The 21,433-nt window shown below is 40.0% G+C and overlaps 3 protein-coding genes and 1 pseudogene across 3 annotated transcripts; all 4 read left to right on the top strand.

The window, feature by feature from the left end:
* The first annotated feature begins 1,924 nt into the window (after positions 1-1,924).
* LOC128461299 (lactose-binding lectin l-2-like) lies at positions 1,925-2,595 on the top strand. Its single transcript, XM_053446147.1, has one exon. The coding sequence runs from the start codon at positions 2,018-2,020 to the stop codon at positions 2,510-2,512; it is 495 nt and encodes a 164-aa protein (XP_053302122.1). The 5' UTR covers positions 1,925-2,017; the 3' UTR covers positions 2,513-2,595.
* A 2,322-nt stretch (positions 2,596-4,917) lies between these two features.
* LOC128461298 (lactose-binding lectin l-2) lies at positions 4,918-5,610 on the top strand. Its single transcript, XM_053446146.1, has one exon. It carries the CDS (start codon positions 5,030-5,032, stop codon positions 5,519-5,521), a length of 492 nt encoding a protein of 163 aa, XP_053302121.1. The 5' UTR covers positions 4,918-5,029; the 3' UTR covers positions 5,522-5,610.
* Positions 5,611-11,805: 6,195 nt separating this feature from the next.
* On the top strand, positions 11,806-12,548 carry LOC128461297 (lactose-binding lectin l-2). The gene has a single exon (XM_053446144.1). The coding sequence runs from the start codon at positions 11,967-11,969 to the stop codon at positions 12,456-12,458; it is 492 nt and encodes a 163-aa protein (XP_053302119.1). The 5' UTR covers positions 11,806-11,966; the 3' UTR covers positions 12,459-12,548.
* Positions 12,549-19,711: 7,163 nt separating this feature from the next.
* LOC128461296 (ladderlectin-like) lies at positions 19,712-20,406 on the top strand (annotated as a pseudogene).
* Positions 20,407-21,433: the final 1,027 nt, after the last annotated feature.

The following is a 21,433-nucleotide window of genomic DNA, read 5'->3' as shown; positions in this document are numbered from 1 at the left end:
TGCTAAAGTGAACAATACATACCTCCACATAATCATGCCGCAGCTGCAGCGTTCTCCTCCTCCGTGGATTCCCCCTCTCACCCTCACTCATCTTTTCTTTTGAGGACAAGCTCCATTTTGGTGGAAGTCAGGTGAACTCGGCTGCTGCATTTGTATAGTGCTTGAACTGGATTGGTGTACTGTACAGTTCCATACCTTCCACCATACTCTCCGTTTCTAAAACCAATAAAGGATTTTTTCTCGGCATGGCGGTGGAGGGATTACGATCTCCGGCCCCAGGCTCAGGTACCCCTCATTGAAACCTGTACTGGACACAGAATGTTCAGCTTGTCTGATATTTGTCGAGCCTACAGTGTTATGCACACTCCTGTAGTAGCATGAAAACTGGGACATGTTTTGTTGTGATTCTCCATGTTGACATTTTTACTGATTGGGGTATATGGAGAGAAATAAATTATATTTTCATGAGACTGCAGCATTGGTCTTGTGTAGTGTTTGGTGAATTTATTGTATATTTGCACTTTCTCTGTGTATTTCACTTACAGTACTCTAATCACTGAGAACTGGAATTGCTAAAAGTGTTTTAGGTTAGCAACAGCAGTGTGTAACTGGCTAAAACAGAATTTAGTCATTAGAAGTATGTGTGTTTAAAAATATGGTTTTGATAAGTGTATAGTTTTTACAAGAGTGTTTCATTTTGCAAAGGATCTGAGGTGATCTGCTGATTGGGTGTGTGGTTGTGCTGATTGTGTGTAGTGTTTTAAACACCGGGCCCTGTTTTGAAAATCGTGCCTAAGCAATCGAAAAAAACTGTATCAACCCAAATTCTCACACCTCAGCCATAGACTGTTTGCCCTCCTCCCCTCTGGGAGGCGCTACAGGGTCCTCCGTTCCCAGACCATCACGTTCAGGAACAGCTTATTCCTGCAGCTGTCACTCAGCTGAATCAGCGTGGTGCAGAGTTCATATATATTTTTCATATTAGGGTTGGGGTTAGATGAATGTCCGCCATGTTTTTTGTTTTAACAAAGAGAGAGAAGCGCATAGGTCACGTGTCCCCAGCCTCCTGACTCAAGATTACTTGGAATTCATACGAATTCTAGTGCATTACTTTTCATACCATTTCCTACGAAATTTTGATGAGACCAGCGCAGGTCTAGCTTATACGCCTTAAGTATATTTGGTTAAGCCTCGAATGTGTTTGTCTTCTCCGGGATATCCTTGTCTTGCTCTGTTATACAAACAGGAAGAATGAATTTTAACAAGCCCTATTTGCACTCCTGTTTGTTTTACATTGGTTGCTTTGCAAATTGTTATGTTTAAATGTGGTTGTTATTGGATTTGCACTGCATATGCCTGGGTTCATATTCATTCAATTTTTGCGATAAAATTAATAATATGTATGATTCTAGTCATGTGTGTGGATCATATAGTTGAGATTAAAGGTGTGTGTGTGTGGGCTGCACACATTTTTCAGTTTTCAAATTGGGCTGCAGCATTCTTAAGCTTGGTAATGGCGGATCTAGAGGAAGTAAAACTCTTAACAAAGTTTCTGAAGGTGAACCTGCGGAAGGATCGTTACCAGAACAGCCTGCTCGACCCGGTCGACCAAGGCCGTTTTTTTAGGGTCTCGTCCTGCCCCCCCCCCCCCCCCCCCCCCCCCGAACATCTCCCGGGGCAGCAGGCACGCGAGTGAGCGAGAGAGAGGTGCGCCGTGTGTAGTGGCGCACATCCGCTGCTCAAGTAACGAGCCAGTTTTGAGAATATACGAAGTAGAAAGTACAGACATTTGTGTTCAAATGCGTAACATTGTTGATGTGTCAACTTGTGTTTGGCAGTTGTTTACCTGGTGTGAATGAGGAGGCGTGAACCACAAAGTGACATATCTGCCCTCGTGAGTATAAAAGAACGCAGCCTGCCCACCTGTCTCCTTCAAACTCTCATTCTCATCCAACAGTGCAGATCATCTCCAACCCCTCGTCCTGCTCCTGTGACAGAGAGAGAGAGAGACGCCAACATGATCCTGCTCCTCCTTCTGTTCTCCCTGACCCTGGGTGCTGTGTCTCCTTCAGATGGACCTGAGGTCAAGCTGCAGCGTGGAAACTGTCCCATGTTCTGGTCCAGCTTCAACAACCGCTGTTACAAGTACGTGTCCACACAGATGACCTGGGCCGATGCAGAGCTTTACTGTGTGTCACAGGGAGCCAACCTGGTGTCTATCCACAGCCTGGATGAACATAACTTCATCACAAACATGATCAAGAACTTTGACCATGCTGAAGGAATCACCTGGATCGGACTCAGCGACCTCCACAAAGAAGGCCGCTGGATGTGGTCTGATGGTTGTGCAGTGAAGTTTACCTTTTGGTCCTCAGGACAGCCAGACAACTACCACGGAAGGGAAGACTGTGGTCATACCAACGGCATCGATAAGAAATGGAATGATCTACCTTGTAGTAACAATCATCCTTCTGTTTGTGCATCTCGCATACTCTGTCCTCAGGGATGTTAAATCTGATTTAACCTGGTCACTGATCACCTGATGCTTGTTGACATGAAATAGTCCTCAGCAATAAAGATACAAATGCAACCTTCTATGTTTGTTCTCATTTCACTCACTTACTTTTTATACCTGTTGTCAGGTATTTGTTGTTTGTTGATTTTAACATTTCCAATGTTATTGTTAAAATCCATGAGTACAAATAAAAGGATGATGATGATGATGATGATCGGTCAAATTAAAGGATGGTAGTGAGAGTGAATGCAGACAAAGGATGGAATGGAGTGGATGACTTGAAAAAATGAAGCATGAAACTAAACGGCTTCTTTTATTTGACTTTAACCTTTTTGGAAAATCACTGAGTCGGTGGTGGAAGCAAAAACAAGAGGAGCAGCTCTTGTTTTTAAGGAAGGAATAAGGAGGAGACTTTTTCAATTTCAAATACTAAATAAGGACTAAAGAGTTTAAAGAGTTTCTGGAAGGGAAAATATTTTGGGATGTCTAAACAGCTGCTTCTGTCTCATTGGAGCTGATCCAGCTGGCATGAACAAAGTGTGTGTTTGTGTGTGTGTGTATGTGTGTCTCTGTGTGTGTGTGGATTTGAATTAGGGAACAGTCAAATGTGTAGTGGAAGAGATAGAAGATAGATTCAAGTTGAAGTCCATCAAAACAGTTCTACCATACAGTTTTTTAGTGTATGATCTTAAATAAAACTGTTAATGTCAAGTTCATTTTTATTTGTATAGGACATTTGTAAAAACTTCGAAACAAGAAAAACAGCAACATGAAATACATCAAAATACCAATTGTAAAGTTAAAATAAAATAAAATAAAGTAAAATATGATACAATAAAATCTGCTGGGATAAAAATGTTCTCCACTTGAAAAGAAGGCCAAGAGAAGAGAAGTGTCTTTCACAATGATTTGAAGTGTGCTAGAGACGGGGCAGATCTAATATGGAGTGGTGCGCTGTTCCACTAGTTTGGGGCGGCTACTGCAAAGACTCGATCGCCTGAGCCTCGGTTTAGGTAAGTCCAGGAGCAGCTGAGTGGCTGACCTCAGCTCTCTAAGTGAAGAGAGGACATGAAGGAGTTCAGTAAGGCGGTGACAGTCCATTAAGAGGTTTGAAAGTTAACAATAAAGTTTTAAAATCAATCCTGTGACCAACAGATTGTAAAATTTAAAAACACTGTCCAAATGAACACCAAGACTCTTCACAGAGGAGTGAATCATAGGGGCTGGGCCAAATTAGTTTTTCTCTTTTTTGGCCATGTTCGCTATTTACCACTTGGACCACTATAGGTTCCTATCCATATTACAACTTACCCAGAGCACCACCTGGCAAAAAAGTCCAAGATACGTAGAAAGTGCAGATATTAGCTGATATAGTATGTAGTTGAGTAAAAGTGAAAAGAGTAAAAAAAAATCCACTTAAATCACAGACACATGGAAAATGCTCTTAAATACGGTAATTAAGTAAATGTACTTTGTTACATCCCACTACTGTGGCACTGTTATAGTGCAATAAATATGCATTAATTATAAGAACGCAGAAAACAAAGAGCAGAGCTCTACTGGATGTTCCAAAACTAAACAGTTGTTGATATTTAGTGAACAATTATTTTCCTCCCTTTAATTCCCTTAGAGTGTTGGGTGATTCAGGGGCAAATACTTCTGATACACGTTCTTTGGTTGACTATCATGCTGAAATCATTATATATTTATTAACAGCATGTAACCAGCAGAGTTCTTATTGAGGAGATCCAAGCAGTAGGGAGATGTTATTTATTCATAGCACGAATAACAATTAAACCAATTAATGAGAACATTAGGAGTCGAAGGAAATATCCAAATATGATCTATTCTATTTCATGTATTTCATTAAAAGTATTTTTGACTTACTTATTAACTATCTGTAGCTTGTGACAGTGGCCAGCAGAGGACAACAGAGGAGAAAGAAGTATGATGATACTGTGCTCAGTCATTTATTAGTTGTTGTCAGGTCTGTGTGAATTCCTGTTTAATTAAAGCAATGCTGTTTGCATGTTGGAAAAAAAACACAAAGTTCACAATACAAGAGAGGACACATTAAAGACTTTGTAATGGTAACATTTTCAATGGTTCAACTTGTGTTTGGCAGTTGTTTACCTGGTGTGAATGAGGAGACGTCAACCACAAAGTGACATATCTGCCCTCGTGTACTCTTTTCTAAAGCTGCGTTTTACGAGGTCAAAAGGTTGAACTGAAAAATCATGTGGAAAGTTATGTGACATCCAGGTCAGCTGTTGGTTTTTCTTCCTCGTGCTATGAGAACACACTTTTATCGGGCAGCTGTGTATAAAACAACGTGTTTGCCAAGTGCATTTGACCAATAACATCACACCAACAGTGCAGACAGCCTCTCTGAAGAGTATAAAAGAACGCAGCCTGCCCACCTGTCTCCTTCAAACCCTCATTGTCATCCAACAGTGCAGATCATCTCCAACCCCTCGTCCTGCTCCTGTGACAGAGAGAGAGAGAGACACTAGCATGATCCTGCTCCTCCTTCTGTTCACCTTGACCCTGGGTGCTGTGTCTCCTTCAGATGGACCTGAGGTCAAGCTGCAGCGTGGAAACTGTCCCATGTTCTGGTACAGCTTCAACAACCGCTGCTACAAGTACGTGGCCACACATATGGCCTGGGCTGATGCAGAGCTCTATTGTGTGTCACAGGGAGCCAACCTGGTGTCTATCCACAGTCTGGAGGAAGAGAATTTCGTCAAAGCCCTGATCAAGAACTTTGACCATGCTGAAGGATTCACCTGGATCGGACTCAGCGACCTCCACAAAGAAGGCCGCTGGATGTGGTCTGATGGTTGTGCAGTGAAGTTTACCTTTTGGTTCCCAGGACAGCCAGACAACGGTCGTGGAGTGGAACACTGTGGTCATAACAACTTTTCTACCGAAAAGAAATGGAATGATGCACCTTGTAGTGCTCTTATTCCCTCTGTCTGTGCATCTCAAATAATGTGTCCTGAGTGATTGTTGAGTCTGATTTAACCTGGTCACTGATCACTTGATGCTTGTTGACATGAAATAGTCCTCAGCAATAAAGATACAAATGCACCCTTCTCCGTTTTTACTCATTTCACCCACTTACTTTTCATACCTGTTGTCGGGTATTTGTTGTTTGTTGATTTTAACAATTACAATGTTATTGATAAAATTCAATGACAAGTTAACGAACACATTTTAAGTCAAAATAAATTCAAAACCCTGATAGACCTCACTGTGATGTGGGTGAGAGAAGCATGAAGGCTTCCAGTCTCTTTATTACACAGTATTTACTGTCCAGTTGAATTTACCAACAGGTTTACATGAACACTAAGATCAAAACCTCTATGATATCACTTTCTCTATCTCAAACTCAGGGCTCTGTGAGAAAAACCACAGACATGGCATGATTGTGAAATTTAAACACAGACAACATCTGCTCTGAAATGATGCATAAAAGGGATGGGATTAATTTTCTTTAAAACTCCGATATAGATTTAAAAAAAGAAAAAGACCAGAGTATGATTCTTTTAAGAACAAATCAAAGGATGATGATGATGATGGGTCAAAATAAAGAAGGGTAGTGAGACTGAATACAGACACTGGACAGAATGGAGTGGATGACTCCAATAAAGAACCATGAAACTAAACGGCTACTTTTATTTGAGTTAAACCTTTATGGAAAATCACTGAGTCGGTGGTGGAAGCAAACTGCACATAACATGACGAAGCTGAAATTATATTTATCTGACGAGCCCTAAAACAACAGGAGCAGCTGCCTTTGCTCCTCATGACTTCAGAGAGGAGGTGGGAATAAGCAGGAGACTTGTTCAATGTCGAACACTAAATAAGGACTAAAGAGATTAAAGAGTTTCTGTAAGACAGCATATTTTGGGATGTGTAAACAGCTGCTTCTGTCTCATTGGAGCTGATTCCAGCTGGCATGAGCAAAGTGTGTGTGTGTGTGTATGAGTGTTTGTGTGTGAGTGTGTGTGTGTGTGTGTGTGTGTGTGTGTGTGTGTGTGTGTGTGTGTGTGTGTGTGTGTGTGTGTATTTGTGTGTGGTTTAGAACTATGGAACAGTAACATGTGTAGTGGAATATATAGAAGATAAATTAGAGTAGAAATCTTCCAAAACGTTCTTTCATACTGTTTTTTAGTGTTTGATTTTAAATTAAACTGTTTATGTCAAGTTCAATTTTATTTATATGGCAAATTTATAAAAACTTAGAACAAGAAAAACAACAACATGCCAATTGTAAAGATAAAAGAGTAGAGACCTGTATTTCACAATGATCTGAAGTGTGCTAGAGACTGCAAAGGCTCGATCGCCTGAGCCTCGGTTTAGGTAAGTCCAGGAGCATCTGAGTGGCTGACCTCAGCTCTCTAAGTGAAGAGTGGACATGAAGGAGTTCAGTAAGACAGTGCCAGTCCATTAAGAGGTTTGAAAGTTAACAATAACGTTTTAAAATCAATCCTGTGACAAACAGGAAGCCAGTGGAGGGAGCTAAACACTGGTGTTATATGGTCCCTCTTTTTCTTTCCTGTAAGGAGGCGAGCAGCAGCATTTTGGACGAGCTGCAGGCTACAGGAATCAAGTCGAGAAGTTATGAAGGCATCGATCACCCTCTCTAGTTATTTAGATGAGAGATAGTCCTTTACCTTAGCTATAAGTCTCAACTGAAAGAAGCTACTTACAACAGATTATCAAAGTTAAAATCACTGTCCAAATGAACACCAAGCCTCTTCACAGAGGAGTGACTCATATGGGCTAGAGGGCAAAGTTAGTTTTGCATTTTTCCGGCCATGTTCACTATTTACCATTTGGGCCACTATAGGTTCCTATCCAGATGACAACTTGCCCAGAGCACCACCTGTTTGGCTAAAAAGGCCCACATTCGTAGAAAGTGCAGATATTAGCTAATATATGTAGTGGAGTAAAAGTGAAAAGTAGACACAAATAAATCAACTTAAAAGTAAGGACACATGGTAAATGCTCTTTAGTACAGTAAGTATGTAAATGTACGTGTTAAATCCCACCACTGTGGCACTGTTTTAGAGAGTATACATTTGCATAAAATATAAGAACATAGAAAACAAAGAGCAGAGCTCTCCTGGCGACCCCAAAGCTTAACGGTTGTTAAAAATAGTGAAGAATTATTGTTTCCCTTTAATTTCCTTATTGTGTTTTTACAGTGTTTGGTTATTCTGGGGCAAAGACTTCTGATACATTCTCGTTGGTTGACTATCATGTTTAAATTATGTATGTATTAGCAGCAGGAGGAGATCCTAGCAGTAGGGAGATGCTATTTATTCATAGCACGAATAACAATTAAACCAATTAATGAGAACATTAGGAGTCGAAGGAAATATCCAAATATGATCTATTCTATTTCATGTATTTCATTAAAAGTAATTTTTCCTTACTTATTAACTATCTGTAGCTTGTGACAGTGGCCAGCAGAGGGCAAAAGAGGAGAAAGAAGTCTGATGATACTGTGCTCAGTCATTTATTAGCTGTTGTCATGTCTGCGTGAAGTCCTGTTTACAGTTTTTTTTTTTTCGATTGCACGATTTTCAAAACAGGGCCCGGTGTTTCAAACACTAAACACAATCAGCACAACCACACACCCAATCAGCAGAACACCTCAGATCCTTTGCAAAACTAAACACTCTTGTAAAAACTATACACTTATTTATCAAAACCATATTTCCACATTTTTTTGCCAAACACCGGGCCCTGTTTTGAAAATCGTGCTTAAGCAATCCCAAAAAATTTTTAAACACACCATGTTTAACCAATTGGCGTTCAGACACAGCATTGCTTAATTGTAGACACGCCAATCGGGTTTAAGCACTTTAAAAATGTATCAGCTGAGTTCACCTGTTCTCAACCAAAATGGAGCTTGTGCTCAAAAAAGAAGAAGAGTGAGGGTCAGAGGTTGAATCTACGGAGGATGAGAGACTGTGGCTCCAGCATGAGTATATGGAGGTAAGTATTGTAGCACTGTGATGTTGCATACTGCACACTTCACCTTTATAATGTAAATGTACTGTATATGTAGTGGAGTAAAAGTGATAAGTAGACAAAAATAAATCCACTTGAAGAAAACAGACATGGAACATTTTCTTAAGTACAGTAACTAAGTAAATGTACTTTGTTACATCCCACTACTGTGGCACTGTCATAGTGCAATACATATGCATAAATTATAAGAACACAGAAAACAAAGAGCAGAGCTCTCCTGGTCGTTCCAAAACTAAACAGTTGTTGATATTTAGTGAACAATTATTTTCCTCCCTTTAATTCCCTTATTGTTTTTTTAGAGTGTTGGGTGATTCAGGGGCAAATACTTCTGATACACATTCGTTGGCTCGCTATCGTTCGTTTTGACTTACTTATTATCTATCTCTAAGTTGTAACAGTGGCCAGCACAGGGTAGCAGAGGAGAAAGAAGTCTGATGATACTGTGTCCAGTCATTTATTAGCTGTTGTCATGTCTGTGTGAAGTCCTGTTTAATTAAAGCAATGCTGTTTGCATGTTGGAAAAAAACACCCAGAGCACCAACTGTTTGGCAAAAGAGGCCCACATTCGTAGAAAGAGCAGATATTAGCTGATATATGTAGTGGAGTAAAAGTGAAAAGTAGACAAAAATAAATCAACTTAAAGTACAGACACATGGAAAATGTTCTTAAGTACAGTAAATAAGTAAATGTACTTTTTAAAAACCCACCACTGTGGCACTGTTATAATGCAATCAAATACATAAAACATAAGAACATAGAAAAACAAAGAGCAGAGCTCTCCTGGACATTTGTTAAAAAGTTGTGAAGAATTATTTTCCTCCCTTTAATTTACGCATTGTTTTTTAGAGTGTTTGGTGATTCTGGGGCAAATACTTCTGATACAAGTTCGTTGGTTCGCTCTCATTTTTAAATCATTATGTATTTATTAACAGCATGTAACCATCAGATTTCTTATTCGAGAGATCCAAGCTGTAGGGAGATGATATTTATTCATAGCACTAACAGCAATTAAACCACTTAATGAAATCATTAGGAGTCACAGCAAAGATCCAAATATGATCTATTCTATTTTATATATTTCATTAAAAGTAGTTTTGCGTTATTTATTAACTATCTGTAGGTTGTGACAGTCTCAACTAGAGGGAAGCAAAGTAGCAAGTCAGTCTGCTGTGCTCAATCATTTATTAGCTGTTGTCATGTCTGTGTGAAGTCCTGTTTAATTAAAGCAATGCTGTTTGCATGTTGGAAAAAAAACACAAAGTTCACAATACAAGAGAGGACACATTAAAGACTTTGTAATGGTAACATTGTCGATGTGTCAACTTGTGTTTGGCAGTTGTTTACCTGGTGTGAATGAGGAGACGTCAACCACAAAGTGACATATCTGCCCTCGTGTCCTCTTTTCTAAAGCTGCGTTTTACGAGGTCAAAACGTTGAACTGAAAAATCATGTGGAAAGTTATGTGACATCCAGGTCAGCTGTTGGTTTTTCTTCCTCGTGCTATGAGAACACACTTTTATCGGGCAGCTGTGTATAAAACAACGTGTTTGCCAAGTGCATTTGACCAATAACATCACACCAACAGTGCAGACAGCCTCTCTGAAGAGTATAAAAGAACACAGCCTGCCCACCTGTCTCCTTCAAACTCTCATTCTCATCCAACAGTGCAGATCATCTCCAACCCCTCGTCCTGCTCCTGTGACAGAGAGAGAGAGTGACGCCAACATGATCCTGCTCCTCCTTCTGTTCACCCTGACCCTGGGTGCTGTGTCTCCTTCAGATGGACCTGAGGTCAAGCTGCAGCGTGGAAACTGTCCCATGTTCTGGTACAGTTTCAACAACCGCTGCTACAAGTACGTGGAAAACGGTTTGTGTGGGTTTGAAGCTGCACTGCTGGACTGTAAAAGTATGTATTGTGTTTTATGGCCACTTGAGGGCAGCAGAGGAGCAAGTTGGTCTGATGACGTTTGAGAAAACCACAGGAGGTTGAATTCAGTATTTTATCATTGTCATAACTTTGTAAAATATTTTTATGACAATGTTTGAACTCTGTTTGCATGTTAAAAGAAAAACACAAAGTTCAAAATGCAAGACAGGACACATTGAAGGCTTTGTACTATTGTAATATTGTCTGTGTAAATATGCGCCTACAGTTGTTATGTTATTACTTATCTGTTGTAAATGGAAACCAAAAGAGTCAACAATGAAGCAATACGTCTCCCCCTCGTGACCCCCCAGCCTACAGATAGCTGGAGCTACACGTCTTTTCTAAAGCTTCATTTTACTATGTGAACATTTTACTGAAAATGAATAAACTATAGGTTTTATGTGACATCCAGGTGAGCGGGTGGTTTATTTCACCTGCCTTCACTCACACTGTGGTTGTATATTACTGAAATGTCCAATGATATTAAACACCCTCTCTGAAGCTCCCAAAAAGAACATGGCTGAGGTGGGAAGCTGTTTTAGAGGAATGTATTTGGTCCATCTACGTTTTCTTTTTTAACACTTACACTATAAGAAACTCCATAGACCACCCCAAAATATTCAGAACTCGGTGGATCCCTTGTGTTATTTCTTAATTAACAGGTAGATCATGAATATATTAATTTTGAAGTCTTGCTTCTTAAATCAGAAACCAGATTTGCACAGTTCTAAGGAAAATGAGTAAGTAAAATAAAGAAAATCTTCGACTCAACTGGATCCATTGAAGACAGTGATATCAAGCATTTTGGGCTTTTCTAATTAAAAGCCAAGTGAGAAATAAAAGGAAATGATGAGGTTTTTATATTAAGATGTTTGAATCATGAATCTAAACTGCTGTTTCTATCTGTTCTCATTGCTGTTTAAATGTTTGTTAGCTGGATTTCGAAAGATGTTTCTTCACCAGTGTAATGTTTCGCGCCAACTCTGATTGGACCATGGACCACTCATTATTGATTACTTTAAATGGAATAAAGAACTCTGGCACTATTATGGTGCAATAAATATTCATAAAATAAAAGAACATAGAAAAACAAAGAGCAGAGCTGTCCTGGACGTTCCAAAGCTAAACAGTTGTTGATATTTAGGGAACAATTATTTCCTCCTTTATTTTCGTTCTAAAGCTGCGTTTTACGAGGTCAAAAGGTAGAACTGGAAAATCGTTTGGAAAGTTATGTGACGTCCAGGGGAGCTATTGGTCAGAGAAAACACTTTGTTCTGTGCAGTTGTGTATAAAACAAAATGTTACAAAGTGCATTTGACCAATAACATCACATCAACAGTTCAGACACCCTCTCTGAAGAGTATAAAAGAACACAGCCTGCCCACCTGTCTCCTTCAAACTCTCATTCTCATCCAACAGTGCAGATCATCTCCAACCCCTCGTCCTGCTCCTGTGACAGAGAGAGAGAGAGACGCCAACATGATCCTGCTCCTCCTTCTGTTCACCCTGACCCTGGGTGCTGTGTCTCCTTCAGATGGACCTGAGGTCCAGCTGCAGCTTGGAAACTGTCCCATGTTCTGGTTCAGCTTCAACAACCGCTGCTACAAGTACGTGGCCGCACAAATGACCTGGGCCGATGCAGAGCTCAATTGTCTCTCACAGGGAGCCAACCTGGTGTCTATCCACAGTCTGGATGAAAAGAATTACATCAAAGCCCTGATCAAGAGCTTTGATCCTGCTGAAGGAAAAACCTGGATCGGATTCAGCGACAACAACAAAGAAGGCAGCTGGATGTGGTCTGATGGATCTGCAGTGGACTTTAACTTTTGGGCTCCAGGACAGCCAGACAACAGTCACAGTTCAGAAAACTGTTGTTATAACAACTATGAGACCGTTAAGAAATGGAATGATGGATATTGCACTGACCCTCTTCCTTCTGTATGTGCATCTCGCATAATGTGTCCTCAGTGATTGTTTAGTCTGATTTAACCTGGTCACTGATCACCTGATGCTTGTTAACGTGAAATAGTCGACAGCAATAAAGATACAAATGCAAACTTCTCTGTTTGTTCTTCCTTACTTTTCGTACCTGTTGGAGATTGTGATGAACCCAGAGGTTGATTGAAGGAACAGCCTTAAAACAGATAACTTATCTCAATGCTGTGGATGATCTGTGTACATATATACAGAGGTCCACTGGGCGCCTCTTAAAGATTAAATTAAATCGAAAGTTAATTTAATAAATTAAAAAAATTCTGGAAGACGGATTATTGTTGGGATGTGTAGTTTCAAATTATCTGATATTTTAAAGTAACTTTTCTTACAGTCAGGTGACACAACTCCTCATTTACATATAAGCCTTCAGAAAGATGAAACCCATGGCAGTGGGTGAAACTCCCCCCACGTTTAGTTTTTAAATCTTCCTCCATTCACTGGATTTTAGGTTAAAAGGCTTAAAGACTGAAAACTCTCTGTTGCTCTGAAACTAATCGTAACACGGAGATTAATCAAAAATGACCCTCACGTCAAAGGTAAGCGATAGAATCACGTGTTTGGACCTCGCTCGGCCTCCTGCTGTGTCAGTGGAGAAGAGAAGTGCTCAGGTTGTTGTCAGGATATCCTCCATTGTTAGGACACACCGGATAAAGTGGTTAATATGGGCTGCAGCTAGCTCACCATGCTAACCCAGACTTCCTGTATTTACCGTGTGTACTTTATATTAGTCACAGAACTAGAAGCTGCAGGGTCATTGTTTTGTTTAGATGTGATTGGTGGATAGAGGACCATACATGACTTAATTGTAAATATATGTATAAATAAATACATATATAAATAAATAAGGAATTAAATAAAGAAAGAAATACTGAAATAAATAAATGAACAAATAAATATAGAAATAAAAACAGAAATAAATGCAGAAATGTATAAATAAATGTCTTAAATATATTTCCACATTTATCTTTTTCCATATTTATTTATCTATTTCTGTGTCCCTATGCTAATGATAACGGCGGTTCTAACTACAGTCTCATGCAGGATTGGTCACAGGAGTGTAATGATCCAGTCCTACTACTTCTGTCTTTCAATGCTGACTGGTGTCCAGTAGCTGTTGGCAGTTTTGAGCCAGTTCGAACTTAAAATGAACTAGTTCAAGTTCAGAGGGTTAGTTAAGGACATTTTTAATTGGGATGATTTAGGTGTCACTAGTCCTGACTGTGAGCGTCACGTCTCGTGTTGTACTGAGCACAAGGAGAGAGCAGAGAGGAGGAAGAAACAGAAACTCCAGCTCGCTACAAACCACCTGCAGCTTCTCCTGCTATTATTCTTTTACATCTTATTTTCTATGGTACTACGTGAAGTTAGAAAACTTAGTGTTCATCCTTCGTGGTTTATCTGCAATGAAGATTTTATAGTCAATTTATTTCATAAAATGAAGGTGAATTATTTATTTTCATTCAGCTATACTGTTGTATATTCTTTACCTCATAATCCCTTTGTTGTGAGGCCTTAAATTTCAATTTTGTCCATGTTTTTTGGTGTTATGTTGATTAATTTTCTAAATATATTTATCTTCCCTCAGGCCCCATGTTTCAAATCCAAGTTTATCACTGCTGAACTTGCTCGTCTGTTCAGTCAGTCAGACATCCTCTGTTTCCTCGAGGATGAGGAAGAAGAGGATGAAGGACTTCGTTACAAACGGCTGAAGAACAAGGTATGAAATGGTTAAAGATCTTTCCATTATTTGATGATAATGTTTGATATCGCAGCCAAGGCATCTCTTTGGTTTTTGCTCTCAGATGGTGTATTCAGAAGAGGACAGCGATGTGGACACAGGCTTTTACTCTGATGGCCAAAAAGAAGGAGTCTTTTAGGAGCCCTGAGGTGTGTTCACTGGTCTCTACGAGAGACCCTAAGCGTCCGGAGGTTGGTCGGGCTGCCTTTGTCGAGCAGGCTGTACCGGTAATGATCCCTCCAAAGGTTCACCTTCAGAAACTTTGTTTCGAGTTTTACTTCCTCTAGATAGTCCAGTTTGATCGTCTTCTCGGCGCACTGCCAGGGCCGTGACGGACTTTGGCAGGGCCGATCCGAGGACCTCACTATACCATCCAATGGGTAGTAACAATGTGTGTACAAAGGGCAGGGACTTAATCGATGCAAGTAATCTCCCATCCATTTATTCCCTATAGAATTATCCAGGTGCTCATGCAGGAGCTCGGTTCAGTTCAGTCTTTATTATTTGGTCCGAAATTTGGCAGCAAATTCTGTTCTAGCACTGTGCAGGCTGTTCACAAAAGAGAAACTCTCTTTTGTGTGCCATGTGTATAATTCCTGCTACTGATGTCCATGCTTAGTGATATTTACTGAATTTTTTAGAGGTTATACTGTGGTCTATTAGTGTTCTTAGGTATCCTGTAACAATTGTCATGTAAATTAACAGTTAACTGCTGGCAGCTGGGTTGCTTTCAGCTTACTGTTATTTTACAGTAATCATACTGTAATCAACTATACAGTGTGTTACCGTAAAAACAAAATCAATCAACTGAATTACAGTGCATTGCTATATTTTTCACAGTAAACTGCTGGCAGCATGGTGGCCAGGGATTTTTCGTTTTCTAACTGTAACCTTAATTTACAGTTTAGTGCTGTGCACATACTAAAACACTATAGTGCTTTTTTTTCCTATATTTGCAGTATATGATTCGCATGAGTCTTTACATTATTGTTTTTAATGAAATTCAACATAATCTCAAATACTGTACAATGTAATATAATGTTATAGCAGCATGGATGACAGTGAATGATTAAGGCAAATAAAATGCAGCAAAAGCATTCTATAGAAAAGAGGAGACTTAGAAAGAAACAAGATCAATTGATTAACCCACATTTATTGATAAAACGCAACACCGATTGAAATACTTGCTGTTTTTGTTGATAGAAATAAAGTTCTCCATTACAGTTGGAGATTTCAGCCATGCACAACAGAACATGACATTTATCAGTATGTTCATTAAATGTGATAAAACCAATAATCTTGTCAAACACTTTGAAAAAGGCTGCAATGTGGTCTCATGAAACAGTTCGTAAGATATCTAATGAAAAGTAAAGTTAGTTAGATAAAGCCGGGCTTTAAGGGTCTCGTCCTGCCACTACGCCTCCTGATGGGGTGGAAACGGAAGAAATGCCCAAAAGACACATTGCATCTCTTCCCATTAAATTTATTGGACAACATGAGGATAGCAAAAATTAACACTTGAATTTTACTGTAATACTATCACTACATATTAAGGGAGTCGTGAATTGTTCAACCACGTTGTTTCCTGAAGCCCCCAAAGATCTGACAAATCATCCGCTCATTTTAGGATGTGTGTCAAACATATCACTGTTTGTGACTGAATGTGTTGCTCCTGAAACTACAAGGAATGTAATCTCTTTCCCTAGCACTGTGAGTGTGTGCATTGGCATATTAGCATTTTGAATGTGATTGATATTTAATATATGTTCCTATCATTCGTTTGTCTTTCTTTTCTAAAAATTCGATTACTTCTGTGATAAATGTTTATGTTGGTGTGGTGCATTCACCCTCTTGATGTGTAAGGTGTTCCTCACGATAGAGAGGCCGTGTGGTTGTCATATTTACTATTAACCATGACACACATGTGCACAGGCACAACTCTGCTCCACCTCGTCCACGAAGCAGAATAATTGTGCTGAATGAGCTATTTATTGTAATGTATCGTTTATTTATGTATTTGAAAGTTGACAAAATTGTTTATGTGCCAGAGGTTTAACACGTGCACACACATCAGATCAAAAAGGTGTCTGTGGGTTTGAAGCTTCACTGCTGGAATGTAAAAGTATGTGTTGGGTTTTATGGCCACTTGAGGGCAGCAGAGGAGCAAGTTGGTGTGATGACGTTTGAGAGGAGGTTGAATTCAGTATTTTGTCATAACTTGGTAAAATATTTTTATGACAATGTTTAAATTCTGTTTGCATGTTAATAGAAAAACGCAAAGTTCACGATGCAAGACAGGACACATTGAAGGCCTTGTACTATTGCAATATTGTCTTTGTGTAAATATGCGCCTACAGTTGTTATGTTATTACTTATCTGTTGTAAATGGAAACCACAAGAGTCAACAATGAAGCAATACGTCCCCCCCCTCATGACCCCCCAGCCTTCTGATAGCTGGAGCTACACGTCTTTTCTAAGCTTCGTTTTACTATGTGAACATTTTAATGAAAATGAATAAACTATAGGTTTTATGTGACATCCAGGTGAGTGGGTGGTTTATTTCACCAGCCTTCACTCACACTGTGGTTGTATATTACTGAAATGTCCAATGATATCAAACACTCTCTATGAAGCTCCCAAAAAGAACATGGCTGAGGTGGGAAGCTGTTTTAGAGGAATGTATTTGGTCCATCTTCGTTTTCTTTTTTAACACTTACACCATAAGAAACTCCATAGACAACCCCAAAATATTCAGAACTCGATGGATCCATTGTGTTATATTTCTTAATTAACAGTTGGATCATAAATATAGTAATTTTGAATTCCTGCTCCTTAAATCAGAAACCAGATTTTCACAGTTCTAAGAAACATGAGTAAGTAAAATAAAGAATCTTCTACTCAACTGGATCCATTGAAGACTTTGGTATCAAGCATTTTGGGGTTGTCTAATTAAAAGCCTAGTGACAAAATAAAAATCATGAGGTTTTTATATTAGGTTGTTTGAATCATGAATCTAAACTGCTGGACAAACTCATTTTCTTTCTTTTTAAGACAATTTGTACAATTTAACTGGATCTATTACGAAGCCTCCAACTGTATCAAAGTTAGTCAAAAATTTCCAAAGGAAAAGCTCAGTACAAATCATTGACAGATAGATGGTATCTGTTCTCATTCCTTTTTATCTATTTGTTAGCTGGATTATATAATAGGTTTTTTCACCAGTGTAATATTTCGTGCCAGATCTGATTGGACCATGGACCACTCATTATTGATTACTTTGAAAGAAACAAAACACAGTGGCATTGTTATGGTGCTATAAATATGCATAAAAGATAAGAACATAGAAAAACAACAGCAGAGCTCTCCTGGACGTTCCAAAGATTAACAGTTGTTGATATTTAGGGAGCATGATTCTGCTCCTCCTTCTCCTCCTTCACCCTGACCCTGGGTGCTGTGTCTCCTCAGATGGACCTGAGTTCAAGCTGCAGCGTGGAAACTGTCCCATGTTCTGGTTCAGCTTCAACAACCGCTGCTACAAGTACGTGGCCACAGAGATGACCTGGGCCGATGCAGAGTTCCACTGTGTGTCACAGGGAGCCAACCTGGTGTCTATCCATAGTCTGGGAGTCCAGGAGCAGCTGAGTGGCTGACCTCAGCTCTCTTAGTGGAGAGTGGACATGAAGGAGTTCAGTAAGGCGATACCAGTCCATTAAGAGGTTTGAAAGTTAACAATAACGTTTAAATCAATCCTGTGACCAAAAGGAAGCCAGTGGAGGGAGCTAAACACTGGTGTTATATGGTTCCTCTTTTTCTTTCCTGTAATGAGGCGAGCAGCAGCATTTTGAACGAGCTGCAGGCTACAGGAATCAAGTCGAGAAGTTATGAAGGCATGGATCACCCTCTCTAGATCTTTAGATGAGAGATAGACCTTTACCTTAGAGATAACTCTCAACTGAAAGAAGCTACTTACAATAGATTGTCAAAGTTAAAATCACTGTCCAAATGAACACCAATACTCTTCAAAGAGGAGTGACTCATATGGGCTCGAGGGCCAGATTAGTTCTGCGCTTTTTGGGCCATGTTCACTATTTACCACTTGGGCCACTATAGGTTCCTATCCAGATTACAACTTGCCCAGAGCACCACCTATTTGTTAGCTGGATTATATAAGAGGTTTTTTCACCAGTGTAATATTTCGTGCCAGATCTGACTGGACCATGGACCACTGGAAAAGTGAAAATACAAACAAATTAATCCACTTAAACTAAGGACACATGGAAAATGTTCTTTAGTACAGTAAATACGTAAATATACTTTGTTACATCCCACCCCTTTGGCACTGTTATAGTGCAATAAATATGCATAAAAAAGAACATAGAAAACAAAGAGCAGAGCTCTCCTGAACAATAATTTAACACCAATTTAATCACTAAATGATCCCCAATCAGTCAACATGTCAACATGGAGAATCACAACAAACATGTTCCAGTTGTCATGCTACTACAGGAGTGTGCATAACACTGTAAGCTCGACAAATATCAGACAAGCAGAAAATTCTGTATCCAGTACAGGTTTCAATGAGGGGTACATGAGCCTGGGGCCGGAGATCGTAAACCCTCCACCGCCATGCAGAGAAAAACTCTTTGATTGGGTTTAGAGACAGAGAGTATGGTGGAAGGTATGGTACTGTAAACTGTGGATGGTGTAGAAACCAGTTCTGGACCAGAGCAGAGCGGTGGAATGACTCATTGTCCCAGATGAGAATGGATTGCATCTGGTGCCTGTTGTTTACTGCTGTGACGATGTTGTGCAATCGGTCCAAACATGTGAGAATGTGATGTGTGTTGTAAGGACCTATATTGGCGTGACTGAGGAGGACCCCATTCTGTGTAATGGCAGCGCAAAGGGTGATGTTACCCCCACGTTGCCCTGGGAAATTGATTATAGCCCCGTGGCCAATGATATTTCTACCTCTCCTTTTTGATTTTGTCCTATGAACTCTGCCTCATCTATATATATGAATTCATGCGATTTCCTCAGCATCCGTCTGTAAAACTCACAGAAATACAGTGAAAGACAAGATTGTGTAGTTCAGCATAGGTCTGGAATACAGTACATTTACATTATAAAGGTTACGTGTGCAGTATGCATACCTCCACATACTCACGCCGCAGCTGCAGCGTTCTCCTCCTCCGTCGATTCCCCCTTTCACCCTCACTCATCTTTTTTTTTTAGGACAAGCTCCATTTTGGTTGAAGTCAGGTGAACTCGGCTGCTGCATTTGTATAGTGCTTAAACCGGATTGGTGTGTCTACAATTAAGCAATCATATGTTTAAGCATAGTGATAACCCTAACCCTAACCCTAAACAAAGTGTTTGCCAAGTGCATTTGACCAATAACATCACACCAACAGTGCAGACACCCTTTCTGAAGAGTGTAAAAGAACGCAGCCTGCCCACCCGTCTCCTTCAAACTCTCATTCTCATCCAACAGTGCAGATCACCTCCAACCCCTCGTCCTGCTCCTGTGACAGAGAGAGAGAGAGACGCCAACATGATCCTGCTCCTCCTTCTGTTCACCCTGACCCTGGGTGCTGTGTCTCCTTCAGATGAACCTGAGGTCAAGCTGCAGCGTGGAAACTGTCCCTTGTTCTGGTACAGCTTCAACAACCGCTGCTACAAGTACGTGGAAACACTTATGACCTGGGCTGATGCAGAGGTCAATTGTTTGTCACAGGGAGCCAACCTGGTGTCTATCCGTAGTCTGGTGTAAGATACTTTCCTTCAATTCCTGATCATGAACTTTGACCATGTTTATGGAAGAGCCTGGATTGGACTCAGCGACCTCGCCAAAGAAGGCATCTTCATGTGGTCTGATGGTTGTGCGGCAAAATGTTACCGTTGGTCCATAGAAGAGCCAAACAACCTTCATGGAAATGAAGACTGTGTTGAAAAGAGCCATAGGCCGTATACGAAATGGAAATGGAATGATCTACCTTGTAATGTCCTTATTCCCTCTGTTTGTGCATCTCGCATAATGTGTCCTCAGTGATTGTTTAGTCTGATTTAACCTGCTCACTGATCACCTGATGCTTGTTGACATGAAATAGTCCTCAGCAATAAAGATACAAATGCAAACTGCTCTGTTTGTTCTGGATTAGCAATAAAACAGATAACGCATGTTAACGCTGTGGATGATCTGTGTACATATAGAGGTCCACTGGTATATGTTTGGGATGTGTAAACAGCTGCTTCGGTCTTATTGGAGCTGATTCCAGCTGGCATGAACAAAGAGTTCACACACGCACACACAAACACGCGCACACACATACACTCACAGGCACAGTCTCTGTCTCTCCTTGATAACCACGCCCCAATGCCGTTTTCGCGCGAAACCCTGGACCGTACCTTTGAGAGTGCAGGGAGAATCAGAAGAGAGACTCTTCTTAAACACGACAACAAATCCTCAAATTATGAATTTAATAGAATCCATTAATTTAAAGTGACTTTCCTGTGGACACACTCTAAGTCTTACAGTCATGTGACACAACTACACGTTTAGATATAAGCCTTAAGAAAGATGAAACCCCCGGCGGTGGGTGAACCTTACCTCCCCCCGCGGTTAGTTTTTAAATCCTCCTCCATTCACTGGATTTTAGGTTAAAAGGTTTAAAGACTGAAAACTCTCTGTTGCGCTGAAACTTATCGTAACACGGAGATTAATAAAAAATGACGTCAAAGGTAAGCGACAGAATCACGTGTTCAGACCTCGCTCGGTCTCCTGCTGTGTCAGTGGAGAAGAGAAGTGCTCAGGTTGTTGTTGGGATATCCTCCATTGTTAAGACACACCGGATAAAGTTGTTTATTTGTGCTGTAGCTAGCTCACCATGCTAACCCAGACTTCCTGTATTCACCGTGTGTACTTTATATTAGTCACAAAACAAAATCAATCAACTGAATTACAGTGCATTGCTGTATTTTTCACAGTAAACTGCTGGCAGCATGGTGGCCAGGGATTTTTCGTTTTCTAACTGTAACCTTAATTTACAGTTTAGTGCTGTACACATACTAAAACACTATAGTGCTGTATTTTCCTATATTTGCAGTATACGATTCGCATCAGTCTTTACATTATTGTTTTTAATGAAATTCAACATAATCTCAAATACTGTACAATGTAATATAATGTTATATTAGCATGGATGACAGTGAA

The sequence above is a fragment of the Pleuronectes platessa genome, chromosome 18 (genome assembly GCF_947347685.1).
Source record: "Pleuronectes platessa chromosome 18, fPlePla1.1, whole genome shotgun sequence".
NCBI lineage: Eukaryota > Metazoa > Chordata > Actinopteri > Pleuronectiformes > Pleuronectidae > Pleuronectes > Pleuronectes platessa.
The sequence above is the reverse complement of the archived record's forward strand: the minus strand, read 5'-3'. Positions and strand labels throughout refer to the sequence as shown.